This window comes from Monodon monoceros, unplaced genomic scaffold, assembly GCF_005190385.1.
Source record: "Monodon monoceros isolate NGI ecotype Baffin Bay Population unplaced genomic scaffold, NGI_Narwhal_1 Super_Scaffold_5, whole genome shotgun sequence".
NCBI lineage: Eukaryota > Metazoa > Chordata > Mammalia > Artiodactyla > Monodontidae > Monodon > Monodon monoceros.
Window position 1 is genome coordinate 26720120 of NW_021703782.1, and position 18315 is coordinate 26738434.

Below are 18315 nucleotides of genomic sequence, written 5' to 3' on the forward strand. Positions count from 1 at the left end.
TATTCTGATTCCAGGTCAGTTACTGGACAGCATTGGGCCTGCTATTTAGCCCCTTTGAACTTCAGATCCTTCATCTGCTATTGAAAGAGTATTGAACTAATTGATGTGTCAGGTGCCATTCAGCGCTCAGGTCCTTTTATTAGAATTAACTGCATACGCATTTATAGGCATGAGCACCACAAAGCTATCCTATGCTGTGTCTTTGTGTGAATAAGAAAAAGGGAGACAAGTTGTCTGTGCAGACAATTTGGAGAAAGGGGCTGCTTAAGAGTGGACATAGCCCCATGCTTGGTGAGTAGATGATGCTTTTGTGTGAACACAATATTTCCCTTCCCTCTGAATGATGAGAGCCCTCCAAATGGCTTGTGAGTGAACCCTGGGCTTTCAGCGCACACTCACCCCCACAGCTGGGCACCTTGCTCGGTGCACAAAGTTCACAGCTGTGCCTGGCAGCCCTCATAATCACTCTGGATGGTCCAATGGAACTTCAGCAATGACTCAGGTATGACTGATTTCATGGAACTGGGACCCTTATTGGGGAGCAGCGGGGGGCTATCTCGTCTTCACAGCATGGACTGGCGGGGAGAACTGGCTTCCCAGAGGAAAATAGGTTCCTATCAACATAAAAAGAGGGGATGGATGCTGAACAGACCAAAAAGAAAAATGTTTTTCATGTGGCTAGAGTTGGGCTGACAAAAATTATTTTCACCATTGGTTGTTTTCTTTGTTTTTTGTTTTTGTAAGTATACTGGTATTTTATAGTTTCCTGCTCAGTTTTTATTGGTACATACATTCTTTTCGTGCTGAGCAATCAGTGGCTTTTTAAAATCCCCAGCTGATGTAATTGAAGGTTTTATATGTTCCACTGTTGTCTTCAGCCTTACCACTAAAATCTTTCACATTAATGGAGGCGTTGATCTTTCAGTCTTGGTTCATTTGATCACAGGGTTTCCCAAACGTATTTGACAACCCTCTGACTCTTTTAGCAGAGAAATGCTTTGATTTTCAAAAAAATTATTTTATATCTTGGTAGACACTAACTTCCTTAAGTAACAAAGAAAACAAATTGAAGTTTAGCTTCTAAGTATGCAATGCCCAAATTGGCCACGCTGGTTGGAAGCATGACTAGTATCATTTAATTATTCCAAAGGAACCATCTGGAAACACTAGAGTTCTCTATCAAGCGCAGAGATGGGAGAATGAGTTTGAGGGCAAAGGGAACGTGGGATAAGAGACTAAATACTGGAACCTTTGAGACAGGGACCCACAAAGTCCAGTGTTGTATCTCTAATTGGGATCATTCACCCAGTCAGGCTTTTGGGAGACTGAGAAATGCTGTTCAACAATGCTGCGACTATATCCTTAATGAAGTTGGGAGAAGCAAGGAAAGGGTGTTGACATGATCTACTCCTCATGCTTCTCTCACCTCCCTCAAAATCCAGGGTTTCAGAAGGCAGTCCAGTCTAGGAAGCCCTCACCACTCCCACCCCTGCCTCTTCTCCAGAGCAGTGAAAACATTATCTGGAGGCTCCCAGGGATGAGCTTAGGGGCCTTCCTAGGAAATGCAGGGCCCCAGACAGCATGAAAAATTAGGCAAACTTGTCTTCTGGTCCCCAGTGTCCTCTATTTCTCTGCCTCTCCCCATCTGTTTGGACGCTCTCTGTCTCAAACCTGCTCCCAAGACAGGGCCTGATTCCACTCAATTGTACTTTCAAGAACATTTTAGTCCATGGGTTTGCCTCTTTCTTAATTCTTAAAATGGGTGCCTTAAAATTATGACATGAAAAGCTTTCTTAATGAAATAGTTAAGCTCCAGAACTGGCAGGGAAGACTTCTTCCAGGGACAGTAGGTTGGGGTGGGGAAGGGATTTTTCAATGCTGTTGTAATTCCAACAGACCAGCAGACATGTTGTGTCTAGGGAGCTACTTCACAGGCCACCTGCAGGCCGCCAATGAGGCTGCTGTTGAATTGAAGAGATGTCCTTCTCCATCTCATACCTTGTATGTGAGACACTCATGGACACTTGTTAGGTTTCCTGACAGTCCCCTAATTCTAACTCCTGTGTGAGTTTTGTAATGGCCAAACTACTTTTGCCTCTCTCCCAGAATGAAGGGTATCTGCGGAGCCTCAGTGTTGGTCCCACAGACATAAGCCAATTTCCATAGTTTTTCACTCTCTTCATTTTCCAGGAAGATTTCAGTTTTATGAAGAAGAAACCAGAGGCCTCTGAACTGTTTGCCATTTTTCTAAGTTGCCTTTTATGGGTTCCAGCCAGACTCTAGTGTTGTCAGAATTACCTCCAATGAGTGTCAGCAGATTTTCAAGGCCATCTGAGAAGATGAACCTGTTTCTCCAGTTTCCTCCAGCACCTACTTCCTAAGTCCCCACGGCATATTGCTACATAGTTCCTTTGTCAGGGCTTAACTTTGCCCTTCTCTTATAGATGACGCAGCTGATTCTGGAACACATGGAATCAAGGTACGGTCTTTCCTTGGAAAAGCCATGGTCTGCCTGGCCTGGCAATCAGCTGACTTAAGGACCGGGAGGATAGGGTTCGTCTGCTGCTGCTTTAACAAATGATAAAACTATGATGAAAGGACGTGGAGATTATGGTTGGACCAGGCCAGCTTTGCAAGCAGACAAGCATATTTGCAGGTCAAATGTAGCATAAACTGGAGGGAGGAAGAGAACAGCAGTTTCAGCAGACATTGTGTTCAAAAAATTAACTCACAGTGAGTATAAAAGAAACTTCAGAAGTTGGCCTGAGACCAAGACCATCTCTTTGTTATTATGCATTTCAGCTCTTGTCAGAATGAATACTCCAGTTTTGGGGTAAAAATCACCACCCCATCAGTGTCTCTATTTATTCCATGTTTTAAATCACCCTATTACAATGCCCATTTGGGAGCTGGTTTTTCTCAGGTGGTATTCACTAAAAGCAAATGGTCAATAGTTTTATCTTACCTAGAGAAAGAAGGGGCTTGGCCTTGTATTCCAATTTGCCGTTTCTTGATTTTTCTGGTTTGAATCCATCTAGTTGGGAAGGATTAAGGATATTGAATTTCAAAAGGGTAAGTAAGAACCCCAGAGACTTGTGTAGGAGTGCCTGTGTGAGCAGATGGTAGACTGTCAAATTCCACCCAAGACAGGATTCTGCATATGACATCTGTCCTGTTGTGGGTCATCTTTATGAGTCAGAAGGGACCTTGAGCTCATGTGGTCACATTTGAGAGAGAAGGATCACTTCCGCCTTGAGTCTTGTCTGAGCTGAGTTGGTTCTCTGCATTTTGGTGGTGGATCTTTGCTGTAGCAGAGCCCCTGTTTCCAGTCACAAGCTCTTGAAGTCAACCGACTGCCGAGTGGCATCATGGTGTGGTGTAGTTCATGACTGAGGTGAAGTTCCACTCACGGTTCTTGGAAGCAGAACACTTAGCACACACGGAAACCTAGAGAGGATGGAAGTTTCCCAGCGTTCACATGAGCCCCTTTATTTTCTTCCTTCTCAAGGTATAATCAGGCAGCAAAGCAATTGAAACTTTGTTTCTTGCCCTTTAGGCGGAAAGGTCTCATCTTGAACATATCTTCCGGGGCGGCCCTCTTTCCCTGGCCTCTGTACTCTACATATTCGGCTTCCAAGGTGAGTGACAGATGTAGTCCAAGCCTCCTTCTCCTTCTTCCTTTTGTTTTTCCCATTTAGCATTTTCCTTTGGATCATCTGGCAAGGCGATGGACTGATTTGCCTAGAGATACTCTTCTAGGTACAGGGAGGAGCGAGTCAGCCAGTATCTGGGTGCAAATTAGAAAAAGATGCTGCCCCTGGGCTGATGAAGACTCGCAGCAGCACAGCCGGGCAAGCGCAGCCCCCATGGAATTCCGGCTCCCACTCACTTCCTTGCCTGGGAGCCCTGCGCTCCTCTGGCCAGCAAGTAACATTGTAGTTTCCCTCCATCCCAGAGGCCTCATTAGGTGTCCTCTTGCCCTAGCCATAAATCTTTGGAACTGTGGGTGCTCTAGACAAGGCAGAGCTTCCCCCGGGTAGGGTATCTATATGCAGTGGCCCTAGGTATGTACTTATTACAAAACTTATGTTCCTTCTCATTGCGGGAGCTCTTCCCAGACCGAGAAATGAAGTTCTAACTCCCATCAAGACGAACTGCTGCATTTTAAGGTGAAGAAGATAAGCTCCCTGTGGTGTCCTTTGAAATCTGAGTGAATTGGCTCTGACAGAGAATCAAGTCCTTAGGTGTTTCTCCTTCTTGCTCCAGGCTTTTGTGTGCACATTTTCCAAGGCACTGCAAGCAGAATATAAAGGGAAAGGAATCATTATCCAGGTGAGGTCAACAGTTCTGAGTCCTTGGGAATGGGAACTCTGGATCCCCATGGAGCCTGGGCCACTGCTTCCTGCAGGACAGGCTGTGCATGTGTGACCAGGAGAGGGGGTCTGGATGACACCATGTGAATTCCTATGACCATAGAGGTGGCAGTGGAGCCACCGTGGTTCTGCCTGCTGCTGCCCTCACCATGCCCTGGGTGCTGGAGAAGGAAATGGGGTGGGATGAGTGAGTGCTCAGAAACACTTGCTACCCAATGCTGCATCAGGACAGAAATAGGTTCTTGTCTAAGCATCCTTTACTCTCCGACCTAGATAGAGGAGACAGGCTCATGTGGGAGGAATTGTGGAGAAGGAACAAAAGAAAACTGGGCACTTGGTTAATGTTGGAAGAGGGGAGAGGGTGCTTCGCTTGGGGGCTGTTCATCTGTGATGGAACATAGAGATCGCCACACCCTGGTTCTTGAGCACTTGAGGAAGAGGTGCTCTGCTCTTCATTTCCCCTACAATGACGGAGCGGTCATGGAGTTGACCTTGTCCTGACTGTAAACAAAGCTGGGTTGTCACTGCTGTCTGTAGGCTGAGCAATATGACGTGCTTCCTTCAGCAACACAATTAAGTGGTTTCTGGAACCTGGAATAAACAGTTTACAGAAGTTTTTGGTTAACTGGGAAGAAGTTCGATGACATACTATTAGGAATGAAAAAGGCACACTCAGTTATATTTTTAAAATTACTGCTGCACATACTGATTTTCAATTAAAATACCCAGGTGAGAGTATCTCAGTATAAATTAACCAGCTATGGGATGAAGCTTATTCAACAGGCAGATATGAGTTAATACTAGAAGCTTTGTAAATAGCATCATCTTCCCAGTTGTAGTGAGTGATTGTAACAGACTTGTCACTAGACTACAGTCCCATTCTCTGCCCTGCTGAACTAAAGTCTCACCTAAAAGAGATTCTTCCCTTCTATCCATTCTCCAACTTCCAGCTGAGGACGGATTCCTTTTGCAACAGCTCTACCTTATATATGCTAAGTTTTCTGCCGTAAAAAATAATGCCTAAAATCTCATTGGCTTAAAACCACAAAGATTTATTTCTCATTCATGCTACACATTCACTGTGAACTGTCAGAGGGGATTAGCTCACTGTAGTGATGCAGGGACCTGGGCTGATGGAGCAGCCGCCATCTTGGATATTGTCAGTTGATATGTCAAAGAAAAAGTGGTAGGAGTTCAAGAGACTTGCTTTGATAATTAAGGGCTCTGATAACTACTGAGCCTGCACTTTAGAGCCTGCGAGCCACAACTACTGAAGTCTGCATGCTGCAACTACTGAAGCCCACGCACCTAGAGCCCGTGCTCCACAACAAAGGGAAGCCACCGCAATGAGAAGCCCGTGCACTGCAATGAAGAGTAGCCCCCGTTCGCTGCAACTAGAGAAAGCCTGTGCACAGCAACAAAGACCTAACGGAGCCCCCAAAAAAAGGCCACATGTCACTTTTGCTCATACTCATTGGTCAGATCTGGTCACATGGTCCCACCCAACCATAGGGACCCAGGAAGTGCAATTCTGTCATGTGTCTGGAAGAAAGAAGAACTAGAAATATTTGGTGAACAACACTAAGTATTAGTGTTGAGTATCAAGTCTTAGCATCATCTCGATCTTGATAATTGTGGGCCAGAGATGCTGTAGCTGCTAAGTTAGTGGGTTCTGTGGGGCAGAAGGTGTGGGAGGAGGTGAGGAAAGGGGAGGGAGCCCCTTGCCTCATGCAGAAGCCTCAGAGCTGCTCCAAGTCCTGGAAGAGACGCTGTGACATTCTGAAAACCAACTAGTCTCTCCAAACACGCATGTAATTGGTGCTCAATAAATATTTGTAAAATTCCTGAGGAAGTATGTACTGTACTTTTGGGTTTGATTTTCAGATCCCAGTGCTGCCATCATCTGAGTGTTTTGGACAGCCTGCTTAAACTCTGCGAGTTTGTTTCCCCATCTGTAAAAAGGGGTTTATAATAGCTGCTTCTCTGGGTTACTGTGAAGATCTAATGAATAAATAAGTATGCAAATTTAACCAAATATTTATTGGGCCCTTGTTTTATACATAAAGGTGTTTTGTCAACCAAAACTCACTGTAAGAATGGAATCACTTTTTATTATTTCCTTATCTGAAAACTGGGTTTGAAAATACAAGCTTCTTATATTTTTCTAAGAATACACTTTGAGCTCTTTGGAAGAAAAGTGTTATGCAAATTAATAACTGCATTCATTTCCATGAGAACCAATTGAATTGACTGACATACATTGGATTAAATTATGAAACAATGTAATTTCAAGTATGATGAGGAAAAAAAATGTGATGTGACAAAAATTTCAAAGGTGATGTGAAGAAAAAGAAAACAAGCATGGATTTTTTTTTTTTCCCTAAAGATGCCAAGGTCTCTGTGTCTGGGAATAAAGTAAGAAACCCCATTATGAAACCTCATGCCAGGCCACAAGGTGGTGAGACCACCAGTGGAAACATGGTATTGGGTTTTCAGGGTACAGTGTGCTGTTGTTTATTTGTCTTACCATGACAGGAAAGATTATGAGGTATGTGCCACTCCTGGCTCCTAACCGAAGTGTGAAAGTGGGAATCTAAAATACTTGAAAGTGCTCCAATTTGGTTATATGTGTTAGAAATAAATTTCTGTGATAGGGTTGCCAGATAAAACACAGGACATCCAGTTAAATTTGAATTTCAGATAACAAATAATCTTTTGAGAATAAGTGTGTCCCATGCGATACTTGGGATATAATTAAACTGAAATATTTTTCCATTGTTTGTCTTCAAATATAACTGGGTGTCCTGCATTTTCACTTTCTAAGTTGGGGAACCGTGCTGTAAGACAGAGCTCCTCATTCACCCTGTGTGCATTTGAACCACTTGGTGTTGTGTGGCTAAGGCCTCATCTTGAGTTAGGTGCCACGTTAAGCCAGAAACTGACCTTTCTGATTCCCAGCTCTGTGCTCGTTCTATACCTTTAACTGTTCTATTATCATATAGTATCCTGAGACTTTTTAGGGGGAGAACAGAGTTGGAACATGAAGGGATGGTAAAATGGGTATTAGTTTCTCAGGGCTGGGCAGATTGCTCCTGTGTTACGGTCTTTATTTCCCATTGTAGGTGCTCACCCCGTATGCTGTTTCAACCCCGATGACAAAGTATCTAAATACCAACATGATAACCAAGACTGCTGATGAGTTTGTTAAAGAATCACTGAATTATGTCACGATTGGAGACGAAACCTGTGGCTGCCTCGCCCATGAAATCTTGGTAATTGATAACTTCTCCTTTCTTGAAGCAAGGGAGGACAGACAAGCAGGGGGCCCTAGCAGGGCTTAGCCAGCTCTTCCTTGCTGTTGGAGCTTTCAGCCGTTCTCTGTCACGCAAGGATAGTGATGCCAGAGGTGTACTGCTGAGGGTAATCCAGCCTGTGAAAAGGTGTATCTAGCAAGGGGAAGGAGAAGCTGAAGCGCTGGGTGCCCAGCCTATAGATAACTCTGAAGTTGGCAAATCTCACCCTTGGCCGCCTCACCTCTGCCCTCAGAAAGTAAGGCGGCTCCCAGAGCTTTGTGAAGGTCAGGCCAAAACACAGGGTGCTTCCCTGTAGGGGCTGTCGATGTCCTTGGCCCACTGTGCCAGTAAATGTTTAACTATCCAGGAAAAAACCGAAAATAAAACAAAACACCTTGATTTGTAGCGTTTGCTGATTTGCATGACTCAAGTTACCAGTGTGTTGTCACCGCACGTGAATTCAGGAGGAGAGCTCACAATTGGCTCTCGTGAGAAAGTACAAGCTGGTTCCTGTACACCACGGACTTCATCAAACATGGAAATAAAGTCTGAAGCATATGGCACGAGGAGTTCTTATCATCCCTGGGCTGCTTTTAGGAAAAAACACAAACATGAAACAAAGGTAGACTTGAGTTTCACACTAATACTGAAAACAAAGAAACAGTGTCAGGGTAGTTCTGTTTCCATCATCACCGAAGAATTTTAGACAGATCTTTACTTTCCCTTCATATGTCAACTTTCTCCTCTGCCTCATATGTTTTTCTACCATGGGAATTAGGCCTCTTTATTTCTTTCTTTCTCTCTCTGATGCTAGAGAGATTCATGGGTCAGTGCACTAAATCCTCCCAAAGCATTCAGCTGTCTCCTGGGACTCAGTACTGAGACTCCGGCAAGAGATACGGAATTGTCTTAGCTGATTACTTGCTACTTTTACTGTAGAATCTCAACAATGTGCAGGATCACCATTTGAACACAGTGCAAAGTGGACAAGCAGAAAGAATATAAGATCTTTACTTTGCCTATTGCTGATCTGGTTTTTCTTCAGACCACTACTTGCTGCATGGCACGAAAACAAATTAGTGGAATGTCTGATGAGTTTAAACTTAGTTTGATCTGATAATCTAAACTGTCCATTTAGGAAATAGGCTGTCCATTATTTAGAGAAAAATGTTCGGTCTTGCCTGAGTGTCCCTTCTTCTGGCCTCTCTCACTAAAATGACACTGGGGAAAGAGTCCCTATGAATTCCTGCTGGTCCTTAAGTGTGTGTGGCTGGTGTCCCTAATCTATCTGAGGGTTGCTCACCTTGCTGGTTTATGTCTGTGGGGGGTGTGGGGATAACTCCTTCTGTCCTTTTGGCTAGGCCAATGCATTCCCCAGCTGCTGATGGCTGAACATGCCTGAATCTCTGCTACCTCCCTCATCCAGCCAGAGGCCAGCTGTCCATCTGCAGCTTTGGTTCACAGGGGCCCTCTGGCTCTCTCCTCTGTATCAGCACCAATTTGAACCTGAGGGATGCTGGAAAAGCAAGTCTCAGCACTTACCTCGCCGCGCTGAGATAATATTCTGTGGCTGCACTCCAGAAGAGTGGAGGCAGTAAACGCTCCTTTGCTACCATTCCTTATTTATCACACTTTCCTATCCTTCACCCCAGGCCCCCGGCCCTCCAGCATAAGCTCAGAGGACACACATATCAGAGGACGCACATCTGGCCACGTCTTCCTCTTTCTCTCTTGTACCTCCCACCATCTCCAGGGCAGAAAAAGTACAGGCTTTTTGTATGCTTTCCCAGGGTCACATCCTGTTCATCTCAGAGGGATTTAGGTAGTTCCAGTGGATAAGACGTCCTCTTCTCCTCTTAGCGGAACTCTGTACTTTTAGTTCTCCAGGATATTGATGTTTTAAATGGAATCCATTAGCATTTAGAAAATGTTTTCTGGAGACAATAGCATGGCTTGCAAGACAATTGACTTGCTACATACATACTGTAATCCAATTCTAGATGTCAAAAGTTGAATTTTTTTTTTTTTTTTTTTACTTTTCTCTTTGATTTCTTATGTAACAAATTCTAATCTCTACTGGTAAACAGATGCCAAAAACAGTAGGAAAAAGTCTTTGTGCCTGGTGAAGCAAAAGAGAAAACAAAGGAAAACACATCAATCATTAAAACCAATTTTGAATTTGCCAGGGTTTAGAAAGATCATTGAATCTAAAGTTATGGGTAATCAAGTGGAATCAACCAGTAAACAAGCAAGTCTTCCATTTCAAAGAGGTGAGGCAAAGACAGGATGCTCTCTACCCTCAAGGAGTTTGGGGGCAGCAGTTGAGGTGGGACTGGAGCCTCTACCTAAGAATCCGTGTGGAACTTGGGGCTTCATAGTTACCTCATTTAATTCTCCTAAACATCTTGTGAGACAGGACATTTGGCTCCCCTTGTACATTGAGGAAACCAAAGCTCAGAACTGGATCAGATCAGATGAAGCTCAGATGGATCAGATGGCCCAAGACCACCTGGCTGGTAAAAGTGATGCAAGGGTTTAAGTCCATTTTTGCCTGATGCCAAACCTTTTCTGTTTCCTTCTACATGGCGTCTCCAGGTTGGAAGAAGGTAGATAAAGATGGGGATGGGAGAGGGGGCCTTTTAGAACATTTTCTGGGGACCTGGGATTTCAGTTTATTTTATTTATGGCTGACTTCAGTAAGCCAAAACATTTGGTTCAACACAAAGCTAATGGAAGGGCTTGATTTTGCTGCGAAATAAAAAAAGCTCTGTCTGGGAGAAAAATGAAGTTCTTGAAGAAGATGTTGCATTGATCCATAGACTTGGACAGTGGAAGAAGAGCTCTCCTCTGGTTCCCAGGAACCACCTTTAGTCTCCTGCTTTGGGATACCTCAGAGGACTGCAAAAATCTGAAGGTTCAAGCTGCCTACAAGGCTCAAGTTTTCCTCTAGTTGAACTTCTGTTGTTTTGTAGGTAAATTGAGGAATGTTGGATTAACCGGATCACACTGTGGACAAAATGATTACTTCTGGGGGCCTGGACACAGAGTAATTTGAGGGCAAGAATCTTCCAAGGCCTGTGCCTCTTGCCTGAAAAGCATTAGGCATTTGTGCCTCAACTTGAGGCTTCCCCCCCTTTTCAAAGCAAATACTCCATGATAATAATTTACACCTTGCTATGACTCATTTCCATTCATTAACTCTTTAAAAGAATTTTTTTCTTCCAGTTTTATGGAGATATAATTGACATACAGCATTCTATAAGTTTAAGGTGTACATCAAAATGATTTGACTTACATGAAATGATTACCACAGTAAGTTCAGTGAACATTCATCATCTCATATGGATACAAAATTAAGGAAATAAAAAAATTTTTTTCGTTTGATAAGACCTCGTAGGATTTACTCTCTTAACAACTTTCATATATAACATACAACAGTGTTAACTATATTTATCTTAACAACTACTTAAAAGATTTGGGACTTAACTTCAGTCATCAGATATACATTTTTAAAGATGATGAATATAAATTGAGATGTTTTCTTGCAACTTCCTTGCTCTTCTTTTCTCCCAGACACTTATGTTTTTGTCTATTAAAGGCAAGCGTTCTGAGCCTGATCCCGTCATGGGCCTTCTACAGCAGTGTGTTTCAGAAGATGCTTCTGACTCGCTACATGGACTACCTCAAGCAGAATGCCAACATCACATAGTCCTGGTGGGCTGATGTGCCACCCAGCATTGCTTTCTTCACCAAGTTCTGCACTGGCTACAGAGGACCCAGGAACAGACCAGTACCTGTCACCTCCCTGAAGCTGAAGGGCCCATGTCACAGATCCAGTACTTAAAATTCAACTTTGTTTTGCAATTTTACTCAAGTCTGGAGATCTTTGGGAGAGCTGTGATGTAAAAACATGTGTTGTGCAATGGGGTTTTAATAGTTAGAGAAGGTGAGGGTGTCTATAGGTAAAACTGGAAAATTTTCTGTATGGGATTATAATATAATGTGGTGAGAAGAAAGCCTCTGATTCTTTGAATATTGGGAACAATTATACCTAGTAATCTACTTTTATAGCTATATTAAAGAATGTCTGAAATTACTAAACTTTATCAAGACTGCTGTAGTCCTAGGGCACTCACTGGTTCTCAAACTGGCTTCCTCAGAGACCCAGGAAACTGTCTAGGAGAAGGGGTGGGGGCAACAGCTACATCAGGACAGTTTCTGGGGACCCCTCATTTCAGCTAATGCAGCACCAGATTTTTCTATTTCAATTTTATTTGGGGTTCTATGGAAGACTGTGTTTATAAAAATAAAAACAGAAAATATGTTGCTAAAAGTAGTTTAAAAAAACATTGCTCTAATACAGGAGCTGGTATCTGTAGAAATGAGTTTTTACAGGCCTCCAGCCCTTGGGTTGCTGGACTGAGGGCTTTAACTGTTAATGCATATGAGGTGGTGTGTTAGGGAACTACTATCCTTCAACTCTTGAGGGAGTTGGGGGAGGATCATGCCAGCTGGTGACCCTGCATTGTCTGGCATTGGTCAAGAGTGCTTCCCCAAGACATCATCATGTTCTAGGCACTGCCAGTGCTTGGTGGCACTTATCTTTTCTGAGAAGGTCATTTGCACTTATGGTGTGAGCAAAGATTATGCACTGCTGCTCTAGTTTTCAAAGGATTCTGGGATATTTGGTTGGAATTGATGGGACATTTTTATGTTCTGGAGGAAAGCAGAGGATAGAACATTTAAAACCTTGGTAAGCTTAGAAAGTGGACTATAAGGTCATAGCTCTTATTAGACCTTCTCTGAGGAAAAGACTGGGAAAATTTGTCCATTTTAAAGTATGGATATCTACTTACATTTTCTCAGTTATGGGTAACAGTAACAACTATAATACAGGATGCTTTTATGTGCTGATTATTAACCTGGTGTCTTTCAGTCCTAAGCTCCACCTTTTATGCTCTGATCTATGGTGATGGTCTGGGGAAGCTTCAAACTCGAGTCCTAAGACACTCACACCAGCTGGCTTTGGGTTGGATTCTGCCTAGGGGAGGCAAATTTGGGAGAGTAAAAGGAGGTAGAAGGGGCTAGGGAAATTTCTTCGTGTTTGTGCTTCTGTTGCCATCACTCTGCAGAGAGAACAGCTTTAGCCAGACTCAGCACCAATCAAGAGGCAGCCTGTAAGGATCTGAGCACCAGCCCCACAAAGCCCTCTTTAGGTATCTGAGCATTACCATGCAGGGGTCCCCCTCTAAGCATCCAGTTCCCAGAAGCACCACCTCCTCCTTTTTGTTCCACCAGCCCTGCAGTTACTGATATCTGGGTTACTTAGTATCCTCTTTTTGCTCTTTCAGCCTTTCAACTTTGGTGTTACCAATTCCCTCTCTTAAATTCCCTCTGTTTGAAATACTCAGTGTGCTTCTGTTTTGTTTTTGTTTTTTGTGACTGGACGTAACTGAGCCTGGACCTGACATAGTCTGTCACATTGATTATTTTGCTCGATCTCTGAAGCAGCCTGGATGGGTGGAATTTCCATTTTACCATGAAGAATCAAAAACTCCTTACCAGTCAGTATCCCAAGAGGAAACGAAAGGCATGTTTGAGCAGTCTGAGGGATTACTTGCAAATGTGTGGGAAGGGTGTAGGTAAGTCATCAGAGCTAGTGATAGAGGGGCGCTTTTACTACCCCAAGGCCTGAAGGGGCTGGGAAAGGACCAAATACTAGGAGAGAGAGAGAGAGAGAGAGAGAGAGAGAGAGAGAGAGAGAGAGAGAGAGAGAGAGAAAGGGAACTGTGTAAGAAGCACTGCCTCAGAGGAACTGCAACCTTTGGCTGAGAGATGCTGCCAGGCGGTGGCCGCTCTATAGAGAGGCAGAGGGAAATTGCGATACTGTGGTTTAGAATGAGAAATATATATTTCATTTTCATTCCCATTCTTTGGAATTTCCTAAGCGATAAGAGCAACAAATGTGTCAGTTGTTATTCATAATGAGCCCCTTTCAACTGCACTTGAGTTTAAGTTAATGAGGTGGCTTTTAGAAAGCCCCTAAAGATGACAGTTGGTTGCCAGGGGAACCAATCGTGTGATTAGAGCTTGGAACTTTTAGCCCCACTCTTCAACCTTTGGGGAGGAAAGAAGGGTGGAGATTGAGTTCAATCACCAACGGCCAATGATTTAATCAATCATACCTATCACGAAGCCTCCATAAAATATGAACTATAACTATGGGAGTTAGAGAACTTCCGGGTTGGTGAACATGTGGAGGTGCTGGGAAGGTGTTGTGCCCACGGAGGGCATGGAAGCTCTACACCCCTTCCCACATACTTTAACCTATGCAGCTCTTTCCTCTGGCTGTTCCTGAGTTGTATTCCTTTATACATAAACTGGAAATCCAGTAAGTAAACTGGTTTCCTCAGTTCTGTGACCAATTCTAGCAAATGATCAAACCTGAGGAGGGGTTGTGGGAACTTCTTATTTACAGCCAGTTGGTCAGAAGCCCAGATAACAGCCTGGACTTGCAATTGACATATGAAGTGGGAGCAGTCTTGAGGGACTGAGCCCTTAACCTATGGGATCTGATGCTATCTTCAGGTAGATAGTGTCAGAATTGAGTTGAGTTGTAGGACATCCAGTGGGTGTCCAAGAATTGCGTGCTGTGGGAAAATCTCCCTGCACAGTTGGTGATCAGAATTACTTGAGAGTAGAGAGAGGGTTGAGTGGAAAAACAGGGTTGTTTTACCTTTACTGGAATGATACCCAAACTTCATTCTCCTGCTGTCTTCTGGGCCTCCGGCTGGTGCCTCCCAATGGTCACATCCAACTGGAAGCTCACTGATGTAAATCATAAGGTTAATCTCCTGAGATACCAAGTTCGGGGTGGGGAGGGGGAAGGGTAGAGGCTGGATCTGGAGAAAAGGGATGCAACATAAGCCCCACATATTAGGTGATTTGTCCAAGTCGTACCATTAATAGTTGGTAGCACCTGGATTGGGACATTGGGCTTCTTTCTTACTACACTTCACTCTGTGTTTCAAAAGGGTTAAAACTTTAAGCCCAAAGAGTAAGTATCTCATTGTGGAATTTACGATATCAGCAAAGCGAGGGGTATTTTACAGACATTAAAGGCTAATCTACTTAAACGTGAGACAATCATGCTTGCTTGCTGTACCAGTTATTATTGCTGTGTAATAAGTGATGCCCAACTTAGTAGCATAAAATGACAACAATTTTCTTGTGCTTACAGATTTTGTGCATCAGAAAGGGCACAGTGGGAAGGTTGGTTTTGCTCCATGATATCTGGGGGCTCAGCTGGGAAGGCTCAATGACTGGAAATGATTCAGCTTCCGGAGCTAGAATCATCTGAAGGGTTGCTTAGTTACGTGTCTGGCAATGGATGGGAGTTGCTGCCTGGGACCCCAGATGGGGCTGCAGGATGGAAACCTACGCATGGCTTCTCTAAATGCAGCTTGGTTTTCCTCACAGCATGGTGGCTGGGTTCCAAGAATGAGCATCCCAAAGAAAACTAGGAGGAAGCCATACTGTTTATATGACTTAACCTTGGAAGTCACATGGCATCATTTGAAAGCCCTCCCAGATTCAATGGGAGGGAACACAAACACCACCTCTTGATGGGAGAAGTATCACATGTAATAGGAAATATTGCTGTGACCATCTCTGGAAAATACAACGAGCCGCACTAATTAATTCTTGTTTGTCCTGGCCTATATCAATTATGGAGAGTTACTTGGCATTTCAACTATTGATGGAGCAACTTATAAAAGTGTAGATACTGTGTTTCAAAACCTTTACTTCAATCCCTGGTAAATTTGCCTTTGGGGAAGAACTTCTACAACCAGCAGCTTAGGTGAGAAAAGGAATGCAGTTCAGCTAATAAAACCTGGGGCAGATGTTAGAGATAAATTTTTAGTTGTGTGATATAGGGGTTTTTCCAATGTATTAATTCTGGGTAGATTTGAATGACTGATGATCTAACAACCTTTCTGAGGGTCTTTAAGAGAGCATTTCCTCATAGGAAAAGCCCTAAGATGTTGCACTGGATGAAATGAGGGTAGAACAATTCTGTATTTTAAGATCTTTTTTCCCATCACCACTAGCACTAGATAATAACTAACATTTGTTGAGTACTAATAATGTGTCAGGGACTATGTAAATCCTTCCTATATAATAACTTAGGAAGTAGGTAGGAAATCATATTATTATTGCCTTCATTTTACAGATGAGGAAACTGAGGCACAGAAAAGTTGAGTAACTCATACCGATTCACCTGACCAGTGAGTGACAGAGCTGGGATATGAACGTGCGTCCTCTTCCAGCATCTGTAGGCTAAAGCACTATAGTATAGCCCTAACTGTCTGGATAAGGTTCTTTAATTGGGAGTAATGGCAAGGGGTGAACACTATGGCCCCCAACTTTGTATTTTTCACTTTCACATGTCCTGGAGAGAGGGGAGGAATTGGGCTTTGCAACCAGGCCCACGTGTCTCGATTTCAACACTGACCATTTTCCAAATTCACCATCATCTGGGAATCATTTGGGAACAGCGAGGCTTGCCAAACTTCACAGAACTTTTGTTTCCGCTGAGGAGTACTGAGCTCTTGTTTCTTGCCTGATTCTCTTCTTTTGGTTTGGAGGTCTTGGGAGCCTGAGGAACGGCATCAGCAGCTGGCCATTCTTCCAGCCTTCCATCTGTATTACCTCCCTGGATGCCAAAGGCAGAAGAATCCCTCTGACAACACTTGGAGCAGGAAAATGAGGTGATTATGGGCTGCTGCTCCGAAAAAGTTGGGAGCTGTTGCTGGGGCAGTTCCCTGAGGCATCATCCATTTCTTGTTCTTGTGGGATGGGAACCAGAACGCCCCACTTCAAAAAGACTTTTTTAGCCAGAGCTTGCCAGAGAAGGCTGAAGACGGTCATCCCAAGGTCAGCATGATTTTAATCATGTTTGTCTGCTTCCGATGCCAAAAAAGATGACTATTCTCATTGTAGTTTATCCACTGTGCTTAGGGTGCAGTCTGTTTTAACTTGTGACTGCCCTCTAATGGTCTAGGACAGAGATTGTTGGTTTTTTTTTTTTTTTTAATCCTATAGGAGTTTTAGAACAGAATTGAATTTGGGGAAAGAAATCTCTCAAGTTATTTTTAGTTCCTTTTTTTTTAAATTAAGGTATACTTGACATATAACATAATATTAGTTTCAAGTGTACAACATAATTCGATACATGTATATAAAATGATCAGCACCATAAGTTTAGTTAACATCCATCATCACACATGTTTACAAAAATTTTTTCTTGTGATGAGAACTTTTAAGATCTACTCTCTTAACCCCTTCCAAATGTACAACACAGTATTGTTACCTTTAGTCACCGTGCTGCACACTATATCACCAGGACTTGCTTATTTCATAACCTTTTGACCACTCTCACCCCCTCACCCTACACCATGCCTCTGCTAACCATCAATCTGCTCTCTGTATCTATGAATTTGGGTTTTTAGAAAAGATTCCACATATACAGGAGATCATACTGTATTTGTCTTTTCTGTCTGACTTGTTTGTCTTAACGTAATGCCCTCAAGGTCCAGCCTTCAATTCTTTCTTTTTTTGAGCTACTTTTGTGAGTGTGTGTGTTTGTGTGTCTGTGTACGGCATCATCAAGAGAGAAAGAGGAGGAGAGAAGAGGAGGAACTGTTTCAGTTTCACACACTCTGACAAGATGGCCGACAATGGGCCAAGGCACTTAGCCTCTTCAGTAAAATTACCTCAGCAGTAAAGTTAGAAGTTTTTATCACATGGTTTATAATTTTCAATTCAGCTCTTATAGTCTATGCATCTCAAGTAAGTTTTGCAAATAAACTTTCTTTCTCAATCCTTAAAAAATAATTTTCCTGATTATAAAATTCATGTAGTGTAGGAAATATAGAAACTATAGAAGAAAGAGAAGAAAATAAAAACCACCATTTATCCCACCACCCAATATTAGCCATTCTTCATTGATTATGGATTTTCTTTTATAAATTTTCTCTGTGTGTGTGTCTAAGTGAGGATTTTATATTCTGCCTCTCCCCTTAAGATTATAGCATGAGATTTCTTTGTGTTAATCAGTATTCAGAAAATGATTTACAAGGGTTACTTAAATGACTCAACATCGTTTATTTTACCATCTTTTTTTTTGCTTTGCATTTAGGTATTTTCTTATTTTTAAAATCTTAAAAATAACTTACACCAATATGCATCCTTTTTTTTTTTTTTTTTTTTTTTGTTCAGTATGTGGGCTTCTCACTGCTGTGGCCTCTCCCGTTGCGGCATGTGGGATCTTCCTGGACCGGGGCACGAACCCGTGTCCCCTGCATTGGCAGGCGGACTCTCAACCACTGCGTCACCAGGGAAGCCCCACCAGTATACATCCTTTATATGCACCCTTTTTACAGTTGTTGATGTTGATGTTTTGAGTATTTTTATAATGGCTTTACTAATTCACATACTATACAATTCACCCATTTAAAGCATACACTTTGATTGTTTTTAGTATATTCAAAAAGTTGTGCAGCCATTGGCACAATTAATTTTAGAACAATTTTTTTACATTTCATCACCCCACATAGGAACGCCATGCCCATCAGCAGTCACTCCCC

General features: G+C 42.9%; 1 protein-coding gene across 7 annotated transcripts in view; it reads left to right on the forward strand.

The window, feature by feature from the left end:
• Positions 1–13371, forward strand: part of HSD17B3 (hydroxysteroid 17-beta dehydrogenase 3) — a 45094-nt gene extending 31723 nt beyond the window's left edge. For 3 of the 7 annotated variants that reach the window (XM_029201630.1, XM_029201631.1, XM_029201628.1), the window contains 6 exons: positions 2445–2479; positions 3557–3638; positions 4267–4332; positions 7496–7645; positions 8073–8288; positions 11240–13371. In XM_029201630.1, the coding sequence (XP_029057463.1) occupies positions 2445–2479; positions 3557–3638; positions 4267–4332; positions 7496–7645; positions 8073–8288; positions 11240–11389 (699 nt within the window). In that variant the 3' untranslated portion in view covers positions 11390–13371. The remainder of the gene's footprint in view (positions 1–2444; positions 2480–3556; positions 3639–4266; positions 4333–7495; positions 7646–8072; positions 8289–11239) is intronic. The other 4 variants (XM_029201632.1, XM_029201629.1, XM_029201633.1 and 1 more) reach the window with 4 other exon arrangements.
• Positions 13372–18315: the final 4944 nt, after the last annotated feature.